General features: G+C 37.5%; 1 protein-coding gene across 3 annotated transcripts in view; it reads left to right on the plus strand.

The window, feature by feature from the left end:
- The window catches only part of LOC103719139 (ADP-ribosylation factor GTPase-activating protein AGD2-like), a 45678-nt gene extending 21649 nt beyond the window's left edge, over nt 1-24029 (plus strand). For all 3 annotated transcript variants that reach the window (XM_008808241.4, XM_039123687.1, XM_039123686.1), the window contains 5 exons: nt 10750-10871; nt 11729-11819; nt 19510-19964; nt 22704-22852; nt 23521-24029. In XM_008808241.4, coding sequence (XP_008806463.4) covers nt 10750-10871; nt 11729-11819; nt 19510-19964; nt 22704-22818 — 783 coding nt within the window. In that variant the 3' untranslated portion in view covers nt 22819-22852; nt 23521-24029. The remainder of the gene's footprint in view (nt 1-10749; nt 10872-11728; nt 11820-19509; nt 19965-22703; nt 22853-23520) is intronic.
- Nucleotides 24030-24842: the final 813 nt, after the last annotated feature.

Genomic DNA, 24842 nt, shown 5'->3' on the forward strand with positions numbered 1-24842 from the left:
GAAGTCCTCATTTTCCATTATCAACTGAAGGGCTCTCATCTTATTTTCAGGTTTTTCCGGAGTGGCTCCTTCGCAGGGTAGATGAAGTAGCTCACTCAAACTCTCCTCGAAAACTCGAACCCTAACTTCTCGAACTTCCGAAACAAGCCCTCCAATTCCAGTTTTAAGGAAGGCATAGAACTTCCGAACTAATCCGGGGTAGATCATCACATCTAGGGAGCAAAGATACTCCCAACCTTGCCTTTGGATCCATTCCCTCAACCTAAACCCTTCTTGATCAAAGAACTCGGAATGGATCCTTCTCTCCGTTGTAACCGGTCTCCCCGCAAATCTTGCAAGTATAACTGAGGGGGAAGGAGGAGGAGGTGGCTCCGCACGTGCCTCATGTTGTGGAGACACGGTGGATGGCTCCGTAGGTTGCCTTTCCTCACGTTGGATCCGTGAGACTCTTCCGGATCTCTTGGCTACGGCTCTTTTGGGTCCCATTTCTCCAAGATCTTAAGGTAATCTACTGTTTGGAGGAGTTTGGAGAGTGGGGATTAGAGTATTCAGAAGAGGACAAGGGCAAACAGTGCCCTAAAAGTGCTCTCGGGTCCCCCTTTTAACAGTGGGGTCCCGACGTTGGGTCGACTCAAAGTTGGGTCGACCCTATTCTGGGTTGGGTCGACCCAAGTGCAGAATTTTTCTTTTCTCTTCCTTTTTGCTTCTAAAAATTTTCCTTGCTTCTAAAAATTTTTCTTGCTTCCAATCCTTATAAATTCTTTCTGGGACAATGATACATGAGTAAGGAATCTATAGATAACAAGTTTGACTCATGTTTCATGGGTTTTTAGAAATTGGAGGAATGTATCATGAGACTACTTGCTCCCTTTTACATTTCTTCAATAAAAAGGATCACATATGCCTAATTCCCTCCTTAGCGTGCAGAATCTATCTTCACTCAAGGGTTTTGTAAATATGTCGGCTAATTGTTTTTCAGTGCATATATGTTCAATACATATGTTTCCATTTTGCACATGATCCCTAATAAAATGATACCTTATTTCTATGTGTTTGGCTTTAGAATGCTGAACTGGATTTTTAGTAAGATTGATGGCACTAGTATTATCACATTTAATAGGAATATTATCTAGCTTAACTCCATAGTCCTCTAGTTGTTGCTTAAGCCATAGTACTTGAGCACAATAACTACCAGCAGCTATATATTCAGCTTCAGCTGTGGACAGTGCCACTGAATTCTGCTTTTTGCTAAACCATGATACTAAATTATTTCCTAAGAATTGACATGTGCCACTTGTGCTCTTCCTATTTAATTTGCATCCGGCAAAATCAGCATCTGAATATGCAAGCAAATCTAGATAGGAGTCTCTTGAGTACCATAATCCTATATTGGTAGTTCCTCTTAAATATCTAAGGATTCTTTTAACAGCACTTAAATGTGACTCCTTAGGATCCGATTGGTATCTAGCACATATTCCTACACTAAATACGATGTCGGGTCTACTAGCAGTAAGGTATAGCAAGGATCCAATTAGTCCTTTATAAAGCTTAATATCAATACTCTTCCCTTTTTCATCTTTGTCTAGCTTACTAGTAGGATTCATTCCCAAACTTCTTTAGTATTTCCTTTGTATACTTAGTTTGATGAATGAAAATGCCTTCCTTAGTTTGTTTGATTTGTAATCCTAGAAAGAAGCTTAGTTCTCCCATCAAACTCATTTCGAATTCTCCATGCATTAAATCAGCAAATTCTTTGCAAAGAGTATCATTTGTGGCACCAAAGATTATGTCATCTACATATATTTGAACCACTAATAGATTTTTGTCCTTTCTTTTGAGAAATAGTGTTTTATCTACATTTCCTCTACTAAAGTCATTATTAAGCAGAAATTTGCTTAATTGATCATACCAAGCCCTAGGAGCTTGCTTTAATCCATATAATGCCTTATGTAGTTTAAACACATGATTTGGCAATTTATGATTCTCAAAACCAGGAGGTTGTTCTACATATACTTCCTCTTCAATAAAACCATTTAAGAATGCGCTCTTCACATCCATTTGATACAATTTGAAATCCATGAAACATGCAAATGCTAGAAGTAATCTAATAGCCTCTAATCTAGCTACAGGAGCAAATGTTTCATCAAAATCTATTCCTTCTTCTTGATTGTATCCCTTAGCTACAAGTCTAGCCTTATTTCTTATAACTACTCCATTTTCATCTAATTTATTTCTAAATATCCATTTTGTTCCAATTACTGAGTTATGCTTTGGTCTTTCAGTTAATGTCCATACATCACTTCTTTTAAATTGATTTAATTCTTCTTGCATGGCATTTATCCAATTAGTATCTTTTTCAGCTTCTTCATAAGTCTTAGGTTCTAATTGTGAAACAAAAGCAAGATAATCATTTAAATTTCTAAGAGATGATCGAGTTCTTACCCCTTGAGATGGATCACCAATGATTAAGTCTTTAGGGTGTCCATATGCATACCTCCATTCCTTTGGCAAGCTTTGGAATTGTGGTGGCACGCAATCATCTCCCTTATCTTGAATTGGCACGTCATCAATATTCAACTTTTCAAAGTCGATAATTTCTGTATCATCATCAACAATATTTTCTTTCCTAGCAGACTCACTATCAGACTCATCAAATATAATATTGACTGACTCTTCCACTACTAGAGTTCTTTTATTGAATACTCTGTATGCCCTGCTAGATGTGGAGTATCCTAAGAAGATACCTTCATCTGACTTGGCATCAAATTTACTTAGATCCTCCTTGCCATTGTTTAAGATGAAACATCTACATCCAAATACTTTTAGATATTTAGCAGTTGGTTTCTTATTCTTCTAAAGTTCATAAGGAGTTTTCTTGGTTATTGGTCGTATTAAAACTCGATTTAGAATATGGCAAGCAGTGCTTATAGCTTCAGCCCAAAAGTACTTTGGAAGATTTGACTCACACAACATCGTGCGTGCCATTTCTGCCAATGTCCTATTTTTTCTTTCAACAACCCCATTTTGTTGAGGCGTTCTAGGTGCTGAAAATTGATGTGAAATACCATTTTTAGTACAAAATTCTTCAAAGTGTTGATTTTCAAATTCAGTACCATGATCACTTCGAATTGCTACTAAGGTGAGTTTCTTTTCATTTATGATATTATTATATAGTTTCAAGAATTCTGAAAATGCTTCATTCTTATGTGCCAAAAATGAAACCCATGTATATCTTGAAAAATCATCAACAATAACTAGTCCATACTTCTTCCCTCCTAGACTCGCAGTTCTAGTGGGTCCAAATAAATCCATGTGTATGAGTTCAAAAGGCCTAGTTGTTGATACTATATTCTTTGATTTGAAAGATGATTTAGTTTGTTTTCCCAATGAACATGGTCCACAGATTTTGTTTTTTTCAAAAATCAATTTTTGCACATCCTTTATCAATTTCTTCTTGACTAGTTTTGAGATTAATTCCATACTAGCATGTCCTAGTCTACGATGCCAAAGCCAACTTGTTTCATTTTTCTTTTCTTCATTAGTAATTAAGCATAATCCATTTTTCTTGCCTAAATCATGAAGATCTACCAAGTAAATATTTCTTTGCCTTTGTCCTACAAGTACAATGCTATTATCTTTAGGATTTGTGATTATGCATACAGATGCTTCAAATGTGACTTTAAACCCTTTATCACAAAATTGACTTATGCTAAGCAGATTATGTTTCAATCCCTTAACTAATAAGACATTTTCTATAAAAATAGATGGAGTAATGAAAATTTTTCCCTTTCTAATGATATGCCCTTTACCATTGTCTCCATAGGTTACTACTCCACCCTTCTTTGATTCCAAGGTGACAAAGTGATCTACGTCACCGGTCATGTGTCTTGAACAGCCGCTATCTAGATACCATCGTTTTTCCACTTTATTAGCTGCAAGACACCCCTGCAATCAAGATCAAGAAAGAGCTTTAGGTACCCAAACTATGTTGGGTCCTTTAGGGTTAGTACTTGATGTTCTTTTTGGAACCCAAACTTTCTTGAATTTAATCTTTTGATTATTACTTAATTTGTTTTGACTGGACTTTCTATAGTTACATTCATATGCTCTATGTCCTAATTTATTGCAGCAATGACAAGTAATATTTTCACTTTTAGCTTTCACAAAAATGTTCTTTAAGAATTTTTGTTTCCTATTTATTTTATATCCTAATCCAGCCTTATCATATACAGCTTTTTGACTATCAAGAATCATATTTAATTTGGTAGAACTAAGTGTAAATTTATCTACCAAGGATTTATATTTTTCAGCATCTTCTTTTAACTTGATATTTTCAGCAATTAGATTCTTGGTTTCATTTGTAAGTTTTCTACTTAATGTTTCATAGTTATGAGACAGTTTTAACTTATCTTTGATAAGAGATTGATTTTCTTCTTTTAGAACTTTATTTTTATTGATTAGTTTCTTATGTTCTTCCATGAGTTCTAAGAATGCATCATGTAATTCATCAACAGTAAAATCACAGTCAAGTTCAGAATCTACCTCATCGTCATTGGCCATATGACATATTTGGGCCGTCTCTTGATGATCTTCCTCTTCCGAACTTGACTCCTCACTTTCACTCCATTCAGCCATGAAGTTCTTCTTTTTCAGTTTTCTTGCCATCCATTTCAAATCTGAGCAATCTATCTTATAATGCCCGGGTTTGTTACACTCATAGCAAATAGGAGTTTTTTTTTCTTTTCTTTGTCCTTACCCTTTTCTTTGCTCGAGCTACCTTTGAGGAAGGGTTTCTTTCTATAAAATCTATTCTTATCTCTCATAAATTTTCTGAATTTTCTTCCAAGCATAGCCATCCCTTCTTCATCAAATTCATCATCATCATCTGAATCTTCCGATTCAGTTTGTTGTTTAGGGGTGGTAGTCTTTAGGGCAATGGGCTTTCTTTTCTTAACCTCATCTTCTGAATTTTGCCTCATTGTCAACTCATGGGTCATGAGTGATCCTAGAAGTTCCTCTAATTGCAGTGTGTTGAGGTCCTTAGCTTCCTGAATTGCGGTAACCTTGGCTTCCCAAATTCTTGGTAGAGACCTGAGAATTTTTCGCACCAATTCAGAGTTAGTGTAAGACTTTCCCAAACTTTTAAGCCCATTTATAATTTCAGTAAAACGAGTAAACATATCAGTTATGGACTCAGTAGATTCCATTTTAAACAATTCATACTTGTGTACTAATATGTTTATTTTTGACTCCTTAACTTGATTGGTCCCTTCATGAGTGACCTCAAGTTTGTCCCAAATTTCTTTAGCAGTAATGCAAGTAGATATTCTATTAAATTCACTTACATCTAATAAGCAATAAAGTACATTTATAGCTTTTGCATTTAACTGTGCCAATCTTCTATCACTTTCATTCCAATCCATTTCTGGTTTGGGTATGATAGTGCCCTCTATATTAAGTGTGGGTGTGTGAGGTCCTCTAGTTATGATGTACCATAATTCATAGTCTGAAGCTTGAATGAATATCCTCATCCTAGCTTTCCAATATGTGTAGTTTGTGCCATTAAATAGAGGTGGTCTATTTGTGGATTGACCCTCACTCATAGAACATCCCACTTGGGTTGTCATGATCTTTAACTCTTGATTGTGAGATCAATGAGTACTATTGGAGCACCTTGCTCTGATACCACTTGTTGCCCAAGGTGACAAGCCAAGAGGGGGGTGAATTGGTTTTTTTTACTTTTAACTATCTTACTTGTGTTAAATGATGAGTTAGTAAACTTAAACAAATCACAATACAAACAACAAGAAGTATAGTGGTTCGGTGCTCTCCTTAGCACCTACGTCCACTCCCCAAGCGACCCCTTGGGAATTCACTATAATCCCGCGGATTACAGTTGGATTGTTTTTCGGGCTCACAATCCAAAAACCTTTACACTTTGGTTTTCCGGGTTCACCAAAAACCTATGTTGGTTTTACGGGCTCACCAACGAACCTTTGTTGGTTTTCCGGGTTCACCAATCAACCTATTCCGTTGGTTTTGCGGGCTAACCAACCAACCTTTACAAGTAGTTTAACAAATAAAGAAAGAAGATTTAAACTCCTAGATGAGCAAATAAAACAATATAATCAACAAAGAAGAGTTTAGAAAGTATTTATCGCTTGATGTGACTTTTTTCTTCTTTGTCAAAGATGCTTCACTGAGGATGGAGCTCTTGATGACTCTTTGAATCTACTCAACCCCTTTCTTTGATTCTTGAATGAAGCACTTGGATGAAGAAGATTAGGGCACTTTCTCTTTCTTGTGTACTCTTTGATATTCTTTGGAAAGGATGTTCTATCTGATGAATAGTGCCACTTTAAATAGTCTCCTACATCCATTGGACAAGCCCCAATGGTTAGAATTCAAAAACTAGCCGTTACTCACTTTTGGAAGGACAAAAAGTACATCTGCAGAACTAGCCGTTATGCTTCTGCCCGTGTTTGGGTCGGCTCAACCTGTCCTTGGGTCGATCCAATTTTCACTTGGGTCGACTCAAACATTCCTTGGGTCGACCCTCTCAGAAACACAGAAACTTGCAATTCAGCCTTCCTTCACTTGGGTCGACCCAATCTTTCTTTGGGTCGACTCAAGGTTCAGTTGGGTCGACTCAACTTCTTCTTGGGTCGACCCTAACAGGGTTTCCAGAGAACCTTTTCTGTCTTCTGTTCTGTCTTGCCTTTGGGTCGACCCACACAGGGTTTGGGTCGACTCAAGCTTGGGTCGACTCAACTATATCTTGGGTCGACCCTCTCAGTAAATCCAGAGAACCATTTTCTGAGTTGTTTGAGGATCTTGATGTTTGGGTCGACTCATGCTTTTCTTGGGTCGACCCAACTCACTGTTCATCTGTGCCATTTTTGCAGAAGTGTGCCAAATGCTTTCTTGATGTGCCGGGGTCGACCCAATCATCCTTTGGGTCGACTCAATCCACACTTTGCTGCATCTCAAGGTTAGATTCATTCAAATAAACAATGAAATGTATCTATATCAATTTATACAAATATACTGAGAGTAATAGACTTATAAATGAAGTATCGATTTAACTTATAACATACTCTAGATAATTGCTTGTTAATCATCAAAATAACACTATCATCCTCAGTGAGCTACTGGTATGGCTCGGAACGGACGGAACCACTCGGTTCGAGACGGTTACGCCGACCATGATTGATACTTAAGTAGGGCCAAGCACTATTAATAACCTTATGGTTTGCTTTTGGATAACATCTTGGGTCATTATCTATGGTATCAAAGCTGACCAAACCCATGGTCCATGTGGGCTAGAGGATATGGGCATGAGCTGGTCATGGTGTTTGTGATTGGACCATTTCTTTCATGAGGACGCCAAAGCTTAAACAAGGGAGTATGTGAGGTTTGGTGCAGATGTGTGTTTTAGCCTTTTTGTGCACTAGGGAGGTCTTGAATACTTAATCAGGGCCTAGGACCTCCACTAATAACCTTTTAGCCAGCCTTTTGGATGAGGTCCTTGGAAAACTGATCTACCTAAGTTGTGAAAGAAACTAAGAAGATCCATTTTCAACTTTCCCTTTGTCATCATATGATCATTATCTGTCAATTGAACCCAATCATTTTGTTAAACAAGTCAAAAGTCCACCTAAACTCGGCCTTATTATTAAATATGTTACCGGACCTCACCCGCATAACCTAGTTAATAAATGGGGTGAACAGGTTAAACATGCTAAACAGGTTAAGCAGGTCTTAAACATGTTAAACAGGATGGGTCAGTTCTAAATGAGTTTTAAATGGGTTGAACAAGTTATTTGTTAAATGTGTCAAAACAAGCTAAATGAGTCAGGACTATAAACTTTACCTAACGGGTTTAACAAACAGGTTGGATCGGGTAACCCAAACTTGCATAAAGTGGGTTGTGTAATTGTATTGGCTAGTCGGGTCATAAATTGCTACCCCCGCACCCCGCACCCCCCCCACCCCCCCCCCCCCCCCCCCCCCCCCCCCCGGGAAACACCAGCATACCACTCGTTGCCTCTATTTATTAGGCATGAAAGCTTAGTTTAGTTACATGGGGCCACTAGGTCGGCTTACTTAGGTAACTAACCTACCTTGGTAGTTGGATTGTGTTGGCTCAACTAGATGATTTTGTAGCAATGGAAGACATAGACAGTGTTAACCAATAACAAGACTTATGTACACGTAATATCATTCAAGTAAATGGACATTTTCTTGAGAAATTACATGTAAATAAGAAAAGTATCCCCTATTTAAATTCAATAACAACGCATAAATATCAAATTCCTCAAGGATAAAAAATTGACTTCCCAACTTTCATTCAAAATACCAATTTTTGGCTTTGAGTCAAAATTTCAATTTTGAAATGTATTGGTATTTCTCAAATCCTAAAGTTCTATAAATTCTATCATACTTGCACATTACTAAGATCCAAAAGTCTAGTTAGTAAAATCATATACGTTAGTTTTTTAAAGCATGTGACTTATATTGGATGCTAAACAACATTAAGCGCCTTGGCAGACTGATTCATCTTCAAAGGCCACACAAGTTTAACATATCTGTGTATGTTTCTAGTTGGATGTTGGATTCTTAAAATGTAGACTGCTAAGATCCAGTATACTAGATAAGGATGGATCTTTTGAGCTAGAAAGCTAGAAAGTGACTGGTAAATATCCAAAGTGTAAATTTATGTTTGCATAACAATGAACATGATGTTCAGGCCCATAAGGCACGGAATTGTTGTGTAACAGTTATGCCTAAGTGGCTCAAATGTTGGGGGAAGTATTCATGAGAAACCATTAAGGTTGCTAAAAAGCTCTTCAGAACATTAATAATCAGCTTGAGTAGTGGTGAGGAGACAACTTTGTTACTACTCAAGGCTTGTGCCAATAACTAGACAATATGTAAAGAACTCCTGAATATCTACTTGTGTAGGTTGAGGTGCACATAAAATTTGGTACTGGCAAGCTCCACTAGTTTGCACATAGAGACTGAAGAGGTTGGCCAATATGTTTGAACTTTGAAGTCACTCAAAAGAAGGTGATGCAATGACAAATGAATGACTCCACAAGTTCATTAAAGTGGGTTTATCCATCTAACAATTTAATGCCATAGAATGTCAAATAAAAAAAGGAAATTGAATAAGGTCCTTTGGTTATAATTTGATATTGTAGGAGTGGTGTAATATGGATCCAAACCCAAAAGGTCCTACAAACCATCTCTTGTAAGATGGAAACGGATAATAATAATAATAGAGTAGATTCTCTGGTGGCTGACACAAGCTAGCTGATATCAATGGTGAATGGTTGGTTGTTTGGGCATAAAGATGGGAGAACAAATTTAATAATGCAATGAGGAGGCCATGTGTTTGGGTCGACCAAAAGTTCTCCTTTTTGAATATCGGTAATTTTTTGCCTACCTGGATCCAATTCCTTTTAACACAAATCTCCAAATAATGGGAAATGTGATGTCTTTTTGAATGCCATGTGATCAATTTGGTGAATACTGCTTGTCTTACAAAAATTCTTGAAGTACATATACCTTCCATATGATGCGCTCATATCTTCCTGATATCGTGTTTATGACCCAAAGCCATGTTCCAACTGCTTGTGATGTTCAAGTACATGCGCCATATTTTTATGTTGATAATACCCTTGATGTGTAAATTCCCAAAATCCCCTTAGGTTATATTTAATACTCCAAACAAATTGTTTTACTGCTTTCAAAATGGCTAGGATGGCGTAGAAAATTCAGTACCTTGTTTCAAGTCCAAATGTGTAAGACAACCATTTTGCCCTATGTGGGTTCTATGCCTCGATCAATTTTTTTTTCATTGGTCTGCCTCCACTAGTATCTTACTATGGTTAGTTCCTCATCCAGTCATCATGTTTAATTCCTTGAAAGCTTGCGTTTTCAAGGACTTAGTTTTGCATGATTTGCATAGCTATGTTACTATGTAGCCATGTAAAGTTGCTTTTTTTTGGGCTTAAGATGCTTGAAGGTCATGTCTAACTAAGGTGCATGGACATCATAAATCCGTCATGACTCAAAAGAAGACCCAAAATGTGACGACAATCGAAACAAAATTTTTTATGGTATGGAAACAGAGAAATCTTCGATTGAATATTGGAAGAAAACTTGTTTATATCCAGAACAACCTAAACTATATACAAAATAATACATATATGCTTTGTGTCGAAGTGCTATGTGCTATTAGAAATTTAACATCATTTCCAAATGGTGTGAGATTAAGATATATAACTTCTTACCAAACTTTTGGATTAGTTATGAACTTATTGCAAAATTTAAGAAATTCCTTGACATTTAAAAGTTCAAATCTTGAGCCAACCCCCAAAAATCTAGAACATGATAAAAATCTTTAAAAAAATTTGGATGTGCTGGTTCGGAACTGGCACGCCCAAGCATACCATGTGTCAGCACGATATTGAAATGGTACCGTACCGAACCGCCCGCCGACTGGTATGGGTCCCGGTACCGGTTTGATGGACCTTGGTATGGATATATCATTGTAGTGGTTCTGAAGCCTTTTAAATTATATCAATTCTTTCTCATTGGTTTTTATATGCCTTCTTCTATTCACGTTTACTGTTGGTCCGCTATCATGATACTATCTTCCTTGATTGATGTGTTAGCAACTAATGTATTGTTACTAATTTTTTGTTGTCACATTTAACCACATAATTGCTTTACTGGATATAGGTGAGGTCTTTGACACTAGATGTAAAGGTTTGGGAGCCAACAGTCTTGGATTTATTTCGTGCTCTGGGTAATGCTTATTGTAACTCTGTGTGGGAAGAATTGCTTCTCTCCCAAGATGAAAGGTAAAATTTCATAAAATCAGTGAAATCCCATAAAGATGTGTAATAGACAATTTACTATAAAATATTGTAAAAAAACTATATCAAGTAGTTATTCTTTTTTACATTATTGATCATACATCACCATCAATTTGTTTACACTCACTGGTTAAGGTTCTATTTAGTAAATTTATTAACAAACTCACTAGTGCATGAGATTGTTGAATAATTGAATTTCCAATAACTATTTACAGTGATTTCTTCTTCATGTGGAAATATGCCAGTCTTGTTGACAGAATTAGAGCCAAGCAATATTGTGACCTGAATACGTTTAAACCTAACTGCTACCAAGTTGTGGAAATGGGAAATGCTAGTTTGTCTGAGGTCACATCCATTGTAGGGTGGGATGCTTATCTACAAGCTAGGTCCTAAGAGGGTCCTACTTGTCTTGCTAGCGCCTCATTTGGTGCTAGTTAAGAGAAGAAAACCTACATTTTGTGATAGATGTGAATCATGAATCCTTGTTAACGAGAAAGTTATGCATACTTCTAGTTTGTGTTTGGAAGTTTGCACTTTCCTCTATAAACTGAGCTTTACAAACTACACCATTATCATAGAATTGATTTAGAAACAAATTTAGTGCCATTTTAGTTAAGAGATGACAAGCATTTACTTCAGTCGACGAAAAATATTAGATCGACAAGACTAATGTATCTAATTTGTGTTGCCAAATCAAGGAGAATAAAGGTTGACATTGCTATAGGCTGAGGTAGAATTCAAAAGTTCACAATAGGCTTTTCTAGTATCATCTTTGAGTTCTTGAAATGACGCTAATTCATATTTATGTCTACGTTTTAATCGACTGTTTTAAATTCACGCAGAATGGATGAAGAAAATAAGGATCTTCTGTCAATCCAAAAGCCTAGCCCCAAAGATACTATTTTGAGAAAGGAAAAATACATTCAAGCAAAGGTACTTCATTCTTGTGTTATATTGTCACTACTTAAATAATTTATCTGCTGGGCATTATCTACTCCAAGCAAAACAAATTTTTAACTGAATAATTTGTTTCTTGTGACTATCGTTTGGCCTTTTAGTTTGAGCAGATATCAAATCGAAAATTTATCTTGTATTTTATAAAATACTAATTTTAGATAACATAAAGAAGTCCTAGATAAAAGAAACTTGCATATAAAATCTCCAAACGCAAAACTAGCAAAGATAAATAAGATTCACATGATAGTCATGGTCATCACACTTAACATGCTTATGACTAATCATCCCACCATCTACTAAACCTCTTATCTGAAACAGACAGATCAGAGAGTGAGTTTGACAACTTAGTAAGTAATTATAACCTCAACTAACTAGACCAAGCAAGGAGGAGATTTTAACAAAATCAACTTGTATAGCAATACAATGCTTTTTAGCAAAAATACTGTTTTGTAATCAAGTTCTGTATTTTTGAAATTGTCTTGATGTCAAAACATTCACAAATAAAGCTAAATTCAATGGTCTTATAGACTATGGCCATGCTTATCCCGTAACAAGGCCCAGAACCACATTTAACGCTTGTGGTGGAGGTCCAAAATGAAGGTAGTTCTATGAAAAACATGCTCAGTATGCTGTTGCTGCAAGAGAATCCGCAGCTATTGAATCCGGTCTTTTGGAATCGAATGCACATGAATAGGGCTTAGAACCTTACTTTACTCATGGCTAGTCATCCCGTGGTGAGGGTTTGGGGTGTACCATATTAAACCAATGCAAAATCAGATCGCTAAGGAGTTCCGGTTCCGAACACAATAGGAACCGGTTTGAATGGAGCTTAACTGTCTGTTTCCGCACAATTCGACTTTGTTCGGACTGACACCTCTCACTTCTGAGTTGAAAATTGAAGAGGGAGAGGAGAAAGGGCCTTCCCAACCACTTTCTCCTCTCTTCTTGAACTTTGGAAGGCTTGGGAGAGTGGGAAAGTGTGGAAGAGAAGCGGAAGGAGGGATTTTGCAGTCTAACAAGTTGGATCAAAGAAAGAAAAAGATAAAATCTTCTTCCTATCTTCTCCCCTCCTGTTTTTCTTTTAAGCTTAAAATCTAGGCCAAAAATTGCTAAATCAAGGGGAGATCATGTAAGATTTCTTTTCTCTTTTTTTTGACATGGTTTCGTGATATGCTATAGATTTAAAGGTGATCTATGCATTGATTCCAAAAATCGTGAATTTTCATAGCATTTATAATCTTGTAGAATAAAAATTTATTTTCAGTTCAAAAGATAGTAGTTAATTAATAATATTGAAAAATTTAAAGAACAACCTGTAGCATGCTTCCTGGGCCATATCTTGCTTGCTATTATTTTTTGGCAAGAATTTGTTTAAATTTGGGTATTGTTATGGCTACCAGAACCTAAACCCAAATTTAAATAAATTTCAAACATATTGGTGATTAAGGCATACATATGGGCTGGACCAAATATATGTAGTAATCCTGGTAGGAGCCTAAATTAATCTGAATTAAAATTAAATCTTTAAATAATTAAAAAAAATTAGAAGTATTTTTTTTTAAGTGATTCAACTATTTTTTGCATTGCCATTTATATTCTCAAATTTTTACATGTTTAAGTACTTCAAAAAAATATTAATTCAACTAGAAATCATGAAAATATGGCAATGTGTTTTCCTAATTGAGACACTTTTTCTAGGACAACACTTTGATAAATTACCATGTGCTTAAGTGAATTATATTATAAAAGTCACTAATATATCAAAAAATATATAATATTTTTGTTTTTAGACAAGTGTAGACCCACAATGTATTTTGTGTTAATGAATGAGGTGGTTTATTACATATGATCATTAAACTTGCAAAAATGATTTTAACAAGGATAATGATATTGACATTGGTTGGGAGCATCATGCAATGATCTCGGGTTGGTACCCTTGAAGGTGCAAGTAGTACAATGCAGAAGGTTTTAGTAGCTGATGAAGCGGCATTTGGATGGTGGTTACTTTGATGTAACTACATTCAAGAAATGCCCTCAAGAGGTTCAATAGCTGATGAAGAAGCTCTTTCATGACTTTAGGGAGGGTAAGAAAAAATATAGAGAAATCGGTAAAGACTGATTGTTGGGCAACTGAGCCACCATCATATCACTCCAAGGATTTAGAGGACTATGAGACATTAGATCTTTATGACATGGTGGCCCAAATTTAGGCTGCCATATGGGAGTCTGAATGATCAATGGTAGAGGAAGTTGCCAGGCACGAGACAATTTGGACCCTCGGAGTATGAGGTTTTTGGTTTTGGGCTGCTAGGACCTATTTAGCCTCTAAGAGGAGGTTGTTAGTGAGAGAGCTTAGTAAGGGTGGATGCCAGATAGCATTTACATTTGGGGCTTTTGTTGGTAATAAGAAGGGAAAGAAGCCCAAAGATATACCTGAGGGGCAACCAGTTATGACTTGATGTACATGCCTTCCCCAACAAAGACAAAAGGCAATGTAGGATTGATTACATGGTGGTCAAGGATAAGAAAAGAGGCATTTGGAAAACTATTGCTTCTTAGGTGTTGTTTGGAGCCTTATAATTGAAGTTGCACTGCAACTCAAGTTGCATTATAACTTAAATTGTAGTAGTTGTTTGGAGGAGAGTTTGGGGAAAAGAGGGACGAAACAGGAAAGGTTGAGAGGAGAGGGGGTGTGGCCATAAGGAGGGTGGAGGTTGAGGTGGAGGGGTTTGGGTGGTGTAGGAGATTTCCAGCACCAATAGGGGGTAGCGACAGTGGATTACCCATGAAGGAGATCAAACCTGCTGCTGCAGCCGATCAGCTTGTTCCTTCACAAGCAATGAGCCTCCAATGTCGACATGGACCTCGAGTTTGGAGGAGCTCGAGAAACCCTCCTCGACGACTCTAAGTAGTTCTTTGTCTCCTTCCAAACCCCCTCCACCGAGCCCCCCATCTCCTGCTGCTTTTACGGTTCCCCCTCCGTTGATGATGATGACCGTGACACCTATCACTGCTGCATCTCCAATGCCTCCTTCATCATCCTCTCCACCCTTTGTGCTAAGACATGCTCCTGCCTCATGGACCCAGTCACAATCATCAATGACAACAAAAGAACAAAAAGTCCAGCTGGTTCCCTACCTCGTCCTATTCAAATCCAGCATCCTAAAGTCTAGCATCCTTGGCAAGGCCTAGGCTTCCTATGATGAGGATGACAGGGTAATCATAGTAAGGGAAGGATGCACTCACAGAGAATGGGTGCTCGGAGAGGAGAGTGCATAGTTAAGGGCACGAAGGGGTTTGGCCAAAGGTGGTGGCAGGGGGAGGGGGCCAAGGTGAGAGGTAGGAGAGAAGTGGGTAGCAGTGATGCGGGTGGTGGTAGAGGGCAGTGAGGGGTCGCCGATCAGGAGGTTTTGGAGCCTAGATGGCAAGGGCTGAGATATTTGGTGCCGGACCCAGGAGTGGGAGCATGAGGAGGGGGTGATTGCTTGGAGGGGTGCTTGGAGAAGGGAGCATGGAAGAGTTGGGGGCATGGAGGGGGATTTAGTTTGACTTGCAGCTTGCGGTCTAGCTATAGGCCTCTAAGTATGCGAGTTGACCTATACTGCAGTTGGACCTACATAGCAAGTTTAACTGTAGCACGCCAAATGACACCTTAGTTGTGCTACTACAACCATTTTTAGTAAATGCCATAGATAACACCTACTAATGCTCTACTATTGACTCCAGAAAGTTAGTTAGGTTTTTGATCCTCCTAGATCGAGGAATATCTGGTGACCTGCTTGATATTAACAAGGGAGTGCTGGAGAGATGGATAGCCTCCTACCAGAGCAACCGAGGCATATATGGGTTGACATGGATGTTTGATGGTTAGATCGGACCCAACAAGTGAAGTGTCATAGATTTTTTGTGATATTGTGACAAAAATATATTTTTCGATGAGTCAGTTGATGCTTTTGACGGGATGCATGCATTCTGAGCTTGGATCGGGTCATTGATTAATAGGGAAGCATCATATCATGTAGGTGGTTATAGATAATGGACCACAATGCAAGGTTATTGTGGATATATTGATTATCAGGAGGCCATGCATGTGCTTCTTATTGAATAGACTTGATGCTGATGGATAAGGCAAAGTTTGTGGGGTGAAGTAGGTGGTGTTGATAGTCCAGACGATAACTATCCATATAGAGATAAGATACTGAGGCCAGCAATCGCCCACTTAGCCATGCATGACATTGCACTTTATAACCTCATTGAGGAAAAGGTAAGCCTATGCTAGATGTTCATGAGTGCAGAGTGGTAGGAGACTAGACATGCTCATAGTCACATGAAAGGGAGCCATATGGAGGGCTTAGTGACAAGCTAGTAGTTTTGGAAGTGGATTGAGAGAGTAGTTAAGTCACTGGCACCAATGTATTGAGTGCTCATGACTGGATAGCGGGATGTATCCCCAAATAGGTTTTTTGTATCATATGATGATGACCGCCAATGCTAAGATCAAGCAGGCAGATTTGAAGCATGTTGGTGAGTATAATATATCATCGAGGAGTGGTGAGAATGCTAGATAGGCAAGGAGTTGCATCTTGTAGAATCCAAGTACAATCCTTAATTCTTGCTTATTCTTATAAATACTATCGTGCACTCCTTTATTTGTATTTAAATCAGTTGCATTTCTTGGAAGCCAACCACCTCAATCGAAGGTTCCAATATAATGTCCGGAGATGGTGCTTGATGTGCCATTGCTGCTAGATGCTTGGAGGAGGTAAGTTAAATTTCATGAAAATAACATTTTATAAATTTAAGTAGAGATATGATCCTAGAAATGTCTGTGTTTAATAAATTAAAGCTTTTAGAGAGGGCTCCAATAGCTTTGGTGAAAAGGCAGCTATGGCAAGCAAAGACAATATGAATTCAAGTATTTTTGAATATTGACTCAAGCTGTTCTAATATTTTATGATATATGGTGTCTAATATGCAATTTGCTTGATTGCATTTGTTGCTATATGGTGATCCTTTTTGGATTGTCATTTAAAAATCACAGGAGATTAGCAATCTAGATCCTTTTATAAACAGTCTTCTCCATTGGTTGCAAGCACAATTGGTCAACCTTCCCATTAATACACAACAAAGGAGTCGCCAGACACGAGATTGAATAACTTAGTGCGTCCATAGATGCAACTGAAATATGATGAGCCACCTTACAATGCCTTTGTATATAAGGATGAGTATCCCATGGTAGGTTGGCTTGAGGGTCAGCAATAGCCAAAACTTGAGCCCAATCACCTCATTGATCTACTGGTATGATAGCAAAGAAAGCTGGGATCAAGGTTCATCGTCTCAGTACCGGAGTTTGTATTGGTACCATCCTATTACAGTATGGTACGCTAGGTTTGGGGGCTGGTCAGTATGCCCCTTCGTACCACATACCGATACGGTTGGTATAGTCAATATGTACCAGTACTGACTAGTACGACAAATCTTAGCTAAGATGAATGTAGAGCTGTGGATAGACCAATATATGCCAAAGTCAGAAGCAACCAATGCCCAACAACTGGAGTAACCACAGAAGTCAAGGGGAGCTAGTCGATACTGGAAGACTAAATTTATAACCTTCACTAGGAGATATGATATGGAGATGTTGAGGAGAGCTCATCATAACACGTATTCCAATTAGGAAGGTTGGACGAGTCAAGGTGGTGGTTTTAGTTGAGCCACCTCATAGAGCCAATCAAGTAGGGACAACTACGTAACGAGAGCAATTCGTCAGAGTAGCAAAAAGGGGATAGGAAAGCTATAAATCATTTAGAGACCGTTGGTGTGGGGTTGTTGCCCAGAAGATGCAACCCAAGAGGGAGGATAAATTGGGTTTTTCAAAACTTTTCTTCTAAGTGCAGCGGAATAAAACAATTCTTAAGTAAATAACTGAAATATAAATGCAATAAACAAAGTAAGCAATGCACACACACAAACACACAAGTTTTATAGTGGTTCGGTGCCACCCTGCACCTACATCCACTCTCCAAGACCTCTTGAAAATTTTCACTATAATCCTCTCTGATTACAGTGCGGTTATTTTACAAGTTCACAACCCAACTCGTTTTTTCGGAATCACAACGAACTCGATTTTCACAGGATCTCCAACTTACAACCTTACCCCGTTTATTTTTCGGGCTCACAAACAATCCAGTTGGTTTTTCTCAAGGCACACCAACCAAAACCTTTTTTCTTATTGAATCTTCCTGATTCAACACTTCTAATTTAGGTTTGGAAGAACCTTTACAAGTGTAAGAATGAAAGCAGTTACAACAGCAATTAAAACAAAGCATTAAATACTGTAACAAAAAGAGAGCTCAAATAAATTGAACAATAAATGGAAGCTCTGAAGCTATTAAGAGGAGTAGACTGTGGATGAAGGGCCTTGAATGCAAGCTGCCAACTCTTCACTTGTATCATTGCTTTTGCTCTGACTGATTTTCTCACACAAAGATTTGGATCTAAAACTCACTTGAGGATTTTTACTTGGGAAGCTCAGGTACTCTTAGATTTCTCTTTCTTTCGATAGGCTATTTCCTCTCCTTGTTCTTGAGGTGCTCCCATGTGTTTATAAGCTTTGGAGAACCTTGGAGACCCAAACTAGCCGCTAGAAAGTGGAAGAGAGCCTTTGAAATCCTAAAAACTAGCCGTTGGAGGTGTCAGCAGACTTGAAGTCGACTCGGCCATTCTGGGAGTCGGCTCGTCTGAGATAGAAGACGTCTCGCATTTGTTGGAAGTCGGCTCGAGATCGAGCTCTTCAAAAATAACATTCTATCATTTTTTGCGGGAGACAGCTTGCATAAGTCGGGAGTCGACTTGCATACTGTTCTTTCAAAAGTGTGTTTCTGCCTTTTTCCTGTGGGAGTCGGCTCTTGGAATGTTGGAGTCGACTCGAGCTCTGTGCCAAAGTTACCATTTGTGCCAGAGTCAACTCAAGGCTTTCAGGAGTCGGCTCCTTGACTATTTTTTTGGCATTCTTTTTGAAAATCATTAGATCTCTTGCTATTCTTCCTACAAAATAATATTTTTCTTGCAACATAAATATTAGTAATCATACCACAAAGTTTTGTGATCATCAAAATTAATTATAGGGTCAACAAGGGCCCTTTTACTCAAACTTCAGACCACTAAGCCTTTGAACGACTCGTTTCTTAGATGTCCTCGCGATAAGAGTGATCATACTAATGGCAGTCCTAAGAAATCTATGAAGTGAGTCAAAGAGAAATATTAGTGAGAAATAAATAAATACCTACTAGATAGTGTATAAAGTGGCCGATGGATTCCATAGTGCAGTCTGAAGTCCCAATGACAAGTTGACCCTTCCTGTTTCTATTTTCTTCACGGACATACACACGAGGGGGGGATCAGGATTATTGGAACCAGCATAGTGATGAAGTTTTTAACAGTGGAAGAAATTCATTTAAATGTTTAATGAATGTATCAATACACAAAACATCTTCAGAATTTCTTGTTCTTGTCACGTAGCTTTCATTACTTATAGAACTTGCAATTATGCAAGTTTAAAGTGTAGTTTCCTGGGGACTTCTCTGCTTGAATAGATTTTCTGCTTGTCAGTCATATATATAGCTCTGGATGCTTTGGCGTTATTCTGAAGTTTATTTTTTCCTTGCAGTATGTGGATAAACTTCTAATTGGCAAAGAACCAACCCAGCCTGATATTCCTCCACAAACAATCCGCATTTGGGATGCAGTTAAATCTAACGATATACGAGGAGCATATCGCCTCCTTGTGGCATCAAATGCAAGTCCCAACATTAGATGTGATGAGGTCTGTAATGATCTTTATCACACTGCAGATACACCAACATCAAGAAGTAGAGGATTTATAGAGAGGAAGCAATTTGATCCCGCAAATTGTCAGAAAATTAAGGATTCTGGGGAGCCTGGAAGTTGTATGCAAGGTTGTTCCCTATTACATTTAGCATGTCATATTGGTGATCCGGTGACGGTGGAGTTACTGCTACAGTTTGGTGCTGACATTAATATCCAGGACTTCCATGGAAGGACGCCTCTCCACCATTGTATCTTCAAGAGAAATGACAGCCTTGCTAAGTATCTTATTAGAAGGTATGTACATGAGGACCTTTCTTTTCTATGGTTGTCTGGTCTTGCCAAAACTTAAATCATGCATGTTACTTGTCTTCTGTGGATAAAACAGGACTTGTCAACTTGATTATAAGATTTTAGGATGAAGTAGATATTTGCTAATATACCTAAAGCACAGCCAATGAATTAAACTCAAGTCATTTCTTGTTTTGATAATGCAGTTAGATATTCGCGTGTAGTCATATAAATTTCTCTGATAATGTTATCACTGTAATACATCTTATGACTCGAATTTGAGAAGCAAATAAAGAAGTAAAGCACCATCTTATTGGGCATCAACCGATATTTACAACTACAATTGAGAAGCAGCTCAAGTAGGAATGTGGCATATTCAAATGTACAATCACTGTACTGCCTTGCATGCTAATGAAACAGAGAGAAATGACAACATGTTGAAACATGTTTTTGTTGTGAAGCATGCACGGTTTTTGCTGGGAGTTTGCCCTCATCGAATGAAAGTGACCATGATGCTTATCTGAAATGTTTACAATGAGATGGTCCTTATGGGTACATGATTGTTGACAAGGTAAAATAAGTGTGCTGATGGAAAGGATTGCTGAATCGGGCGGCCTGGTTCGGGCCAAACCGAGCCGACCCAGTCTCTAACCGGGTCGGTTTACTTATGGAAAATGGTTCCGGCCCCGTTACTATGGGGCCGGAACTGCAATAACACCGGCCGGAACCAGCTAGAACTGGACGAAACCAGACGGTTCTGTTCAGTTCGAACCGGCACCGAACCGGATCGGGCGTCGGCCGGTGTGGCACCTGGTACCGGTTTGGCAATCCTTGGCTGATGGTCAAAACATACTGCTAGGAAAATTGAATGTCTCACATGGGAGCTAGGATGTGGACATTGAGATGGTGCATTAACATGATAGCTAATCTTAGGGGTTTATGCAACAGTCAGGACAAATGTTAAGAGTCAATAGTAGGACAGTCACTGAATCCTCTAAAGGCAAAGTGTTCGAAAATTCGAATCTGATAGTGGTTTCTGAAACTGCAGGGCTGACAAGTTTAACGAAGAAAACTTGTTTCCCAAGTATGCTTTATGAGATTTCAAGCAATTTGATGAACTTAGTCTCATGGTAGGTATCTTAAGGTCAATCCACAAATTATGCAAAAAAAGGCATGGGAAACTAACATGATAAAGATTAGATTGGTTTCCCTTGGAGCTGCACGGTTAAGATAATAGATATGTAAGTTGTTTACACAAGAAATCTTAATAAACATTTTGTGTATAATTGAGTGAACAAATGGGAATCAAAAGCCCAAGGGTTATTTTTGGGTGAGGGAGTTGGCTTAGTGAAGTCAGTTTGGAACTTAATAAAACAACTTATGGTTCTACTGATCTACAGTTCAAGGATGCTTCAAAGGAAATCTACCATGAGCATGTGCACTGGAATGTTTAATATTTTACAATTAGTCATTGACAAACAGTGCAAGATAAGGTTCAAAAAATAAGTTGTTAAATTCCTTAATGGGCGAGCTAACATAGCCACTTTAGTTGTTGGACGTAACTGATTTTTGAAGAAGAACAAGTGCAAAGGGCTTGATTGAGACCTACAGGAAACTAGAAAGTCACTCATGTGATGGCCAAACATGATAAAGCCATGGATGGAAGATCCTAAAGAAGGAAGCAAATAAGATTTGATGGCAAAAGACCTAGAAACTAAAAGGATGAAGTGAAGCCTGAGGAAATTGGCTATGGGGTCTAACCCTAGAGTATATAAGCATGGATGATAAAACAAAGTAACCAATAAATGGAGTTACTCAAGGCTGTGCTGATATTTTTCATGAAGTGGTTGTGAAAACAGGCCTTCTGAACTATCAATATCATAGACAAATAAAAGTGGTCCAATACAAAAAAAATGTGCAGTTTTTAAAAGAAACCCAAATATTGGAACTAAAAGAAAAATGCCAAGCGATGCTAGACAGAATAAAAAGGCGCGATGGAGACTTCATAAAAGAATAATTAAGGAACAAAAATATGCACAGTAAGCAGTTAACATATTTCAATAATGTCATTCAAAGATGCTGGTATTTGACAAGATCAAGCACCCCAAAAGAGCTCTAGTATGTTAACTGTTGCAACAAGGTAATGACATTGATTTTATTGTTATGATTTTGTTTGATTTCTGCAAGGTCATTGTAAGATTCTGATTGCTGGTGGATAGCAATAGTTTGGTAGGTTGTATTTGCACAAACTTATAGTGGAGTCTAGACGTTGGATGTCAATTCTGTACTATAGTACCATGAGACTTTTGGAGGAATACTCTTTTAGGGTTTTGATAGTAATGAAGTTTTCAACCTTCAATTCGTGCATTTTCTGCAAATGTCTATTCAGACATGTCTGGGATGGCACAGAGGTATCTCGCAACCACACAATCTTTCTTGGCTTTTTAAAAGAATCTTAGTTGGGTAGATACCATCACTCATCAACTTTCCAATCTCTCATCGGCTTTCAAGGTTCTTTGTAGATGATTTAATGCATAAAGTTGGCTGTATTGGAAAAGATCGTCAACAACCTGAGTGAGATCTAAAAAGAAAAATTGAATTTTACGGAAAACTTGAGACATGAATATCTCCCAAGTAATGTTAATTTTTTAGGAAACTATACTGATTATGAGAATCAATGTATATGCTGGAATCTACTATCCAAATTCTAAAATGAGTTCATTCATAATATTTGTTATTACTCAGGGGTGTGCGTACATCGATTAAAGATGGTGGGGGTTTAACTGCTTTGGAAAGGGCAATGGAGCTTGGAGCAATAACTGATGAGGAATTATTTATATTGCTTTATGGGAATGATTGATGCATGCAGCTCTACTCACCAGAGTTGGCCTTCGGTATGTCTCTTTTTACTCTTTATTCTCTTCATATCGTGCTACATTCGACCATTTATTATAAATCTAATGTAACATCCCAGGTTATTAAAAAGTAATTAATCACAAAATAAAATGATGGAAGAATTCAGATTTCTATTATATGTGAGTCTGCAATATTAGACCCTGAGCATGAAAATCAAATTTTAGACTGGAAGATTTAGATTTCCCTTTGTCTTTTTTTCCATTTGATATGTGCAGCACATCACTATAGATTTCTGCATATTTTAATTTAACTTTGAAATGCAATGATTAAGAACTGATTCTGCACATAACACAGTAGTGTACCCTTTAGTTTGTCTGCAGTCTCTAGTCATCTATATGTCTGCGTGAATTGGTATAACATCATGGTAACATAAATATTAAGCAGTTGCTACCTCTTTTTTAAAACATTTAAGAAAATTTTGAAGGAAAATATATTGAGATTTTTTAAGCTGATGACGGCTAGATGGTAAATTACTTTCTGTATGTGGTGGTTGTTAGGGTTTTGCTGTATTTGATTGCCTATGTTGCCCAAACTAGTATAATCATGGTAGTATGTTAAACTGATCGTGGTTTATTATCATTTTAATTGCCAGTTTTACCAAATTCATTAAACAGGCTTTTGATGCGGTGCACTACTTTCTTTGCAGGGGGCTGTGTGACGCTGACCTGTCAGGGCTGCAAAGTCTTGTGCTCCTACAATTAGAACAGGTGCCCATTTTACAACTGATCAGTATCATATACCTGTGATGATGTTCAAGGATTGTACACTATTTCAGCAAGGCAGTTGGAGAATGCACTACCAGTAGAGTGGTGTATCTCCAATGATATGTTGGTTTATGCATCAAGATTTTATTTGTATGCTGAGGTACATCACTGCCATCTCAAGCTAAGCTTTCTAGTGTCAACTTGTATATTCTACAGATGCATACCAATATTCTTGCTTGCTTCTTTTTCTTTTTCTTTTTAACTTACGAAGGAAAATTTCCTTCTCAGTAGCATTGTTTTCCCACAACCAAATGGTCTGTAACACCTGTACCAGTTCTCTAAATGATGGAGAAGGTACTGAATTATGGATATGGCCTGTTTCCCTTTCATGAACATTGATGATTCTGTTTGTCATAAGCAGCAGTATTTGCGTACATGACAAGCGCTAAGATATGCTTGATTTTCTCTATTGAACTTATCACACTCTTGATAACTTGGTGTCATCACAGCTGTGTAATTTACAGGCATCTATAATAGCATGAGGTTTTTATTGGAAAGTTGGGTTCATTTTGTAGGAAAAGCATAGACTTTGTCATTTGATATTAAATATGTGATTTTCAAGAATGCATTGAAAATGGATAGCAAACACCTAACATTTTAGACAGCTAGATTTTTTAATAATATATATTAATCTATAATATTGCTTTTAAAAGTCTAATGCTTTTAACATCCATAAGAGCATTGCAGACATGACAATTACTAAGATATGCTTGTTTTTGTTTCTTGAACTTATCACACTCTTGATAACTTGGTGTCATCACAATTATGTAATTTAAAAGCATCTCATAACAGCATGAGGTTCTTTGATTATTAATATATCACGTAATATAATAAAATATGATATTAGAATATTAAATATGTAAAATACTGTAGTGTAATGTAATATGTGTATTATATATTTTAACAGTGTAACTTATCGCAACTACGAGATAATTTAATATAATATAGTATTGTGTATTATCTTGTACCAGTATCTAATTTAAATTACTTTTTCCTTGGTTGTTATTACATTGTATGATACTTGTGCATAGTATAGTGAAAGGTCATTTGTATTTGATACAAAAAATTGGCTAAGTCCTATGGCAAGTTCAAGAGTAATGCGAGGCTAAATATGTGGTTTACCAGGCTATGGCATGATACTGCAGGAGAACGAAAAGCTTTGTATATGTTCGAGCCCTTATATTAGTTTAAATTTAGCCAATCT

The sequence above is a fragment of the Phoenix dactylifera genome, chromosome 2 (genome assembly GCF_009389715.1).
Source record: "Phoenix dactylifera cultivar Barhee BC4 chromosome 2, palm_55x_up_171113_PBpolish2nd_filt_p, whole genome shotgun sequence".
Taxonomy (NCBI): domain Eukaryota; kingdom Viridiplantae; phylum Streptophyta; class Magnoliopsida; order Arecales; family Arecaceae; genus Phoenix; species Phoenix dactylifera.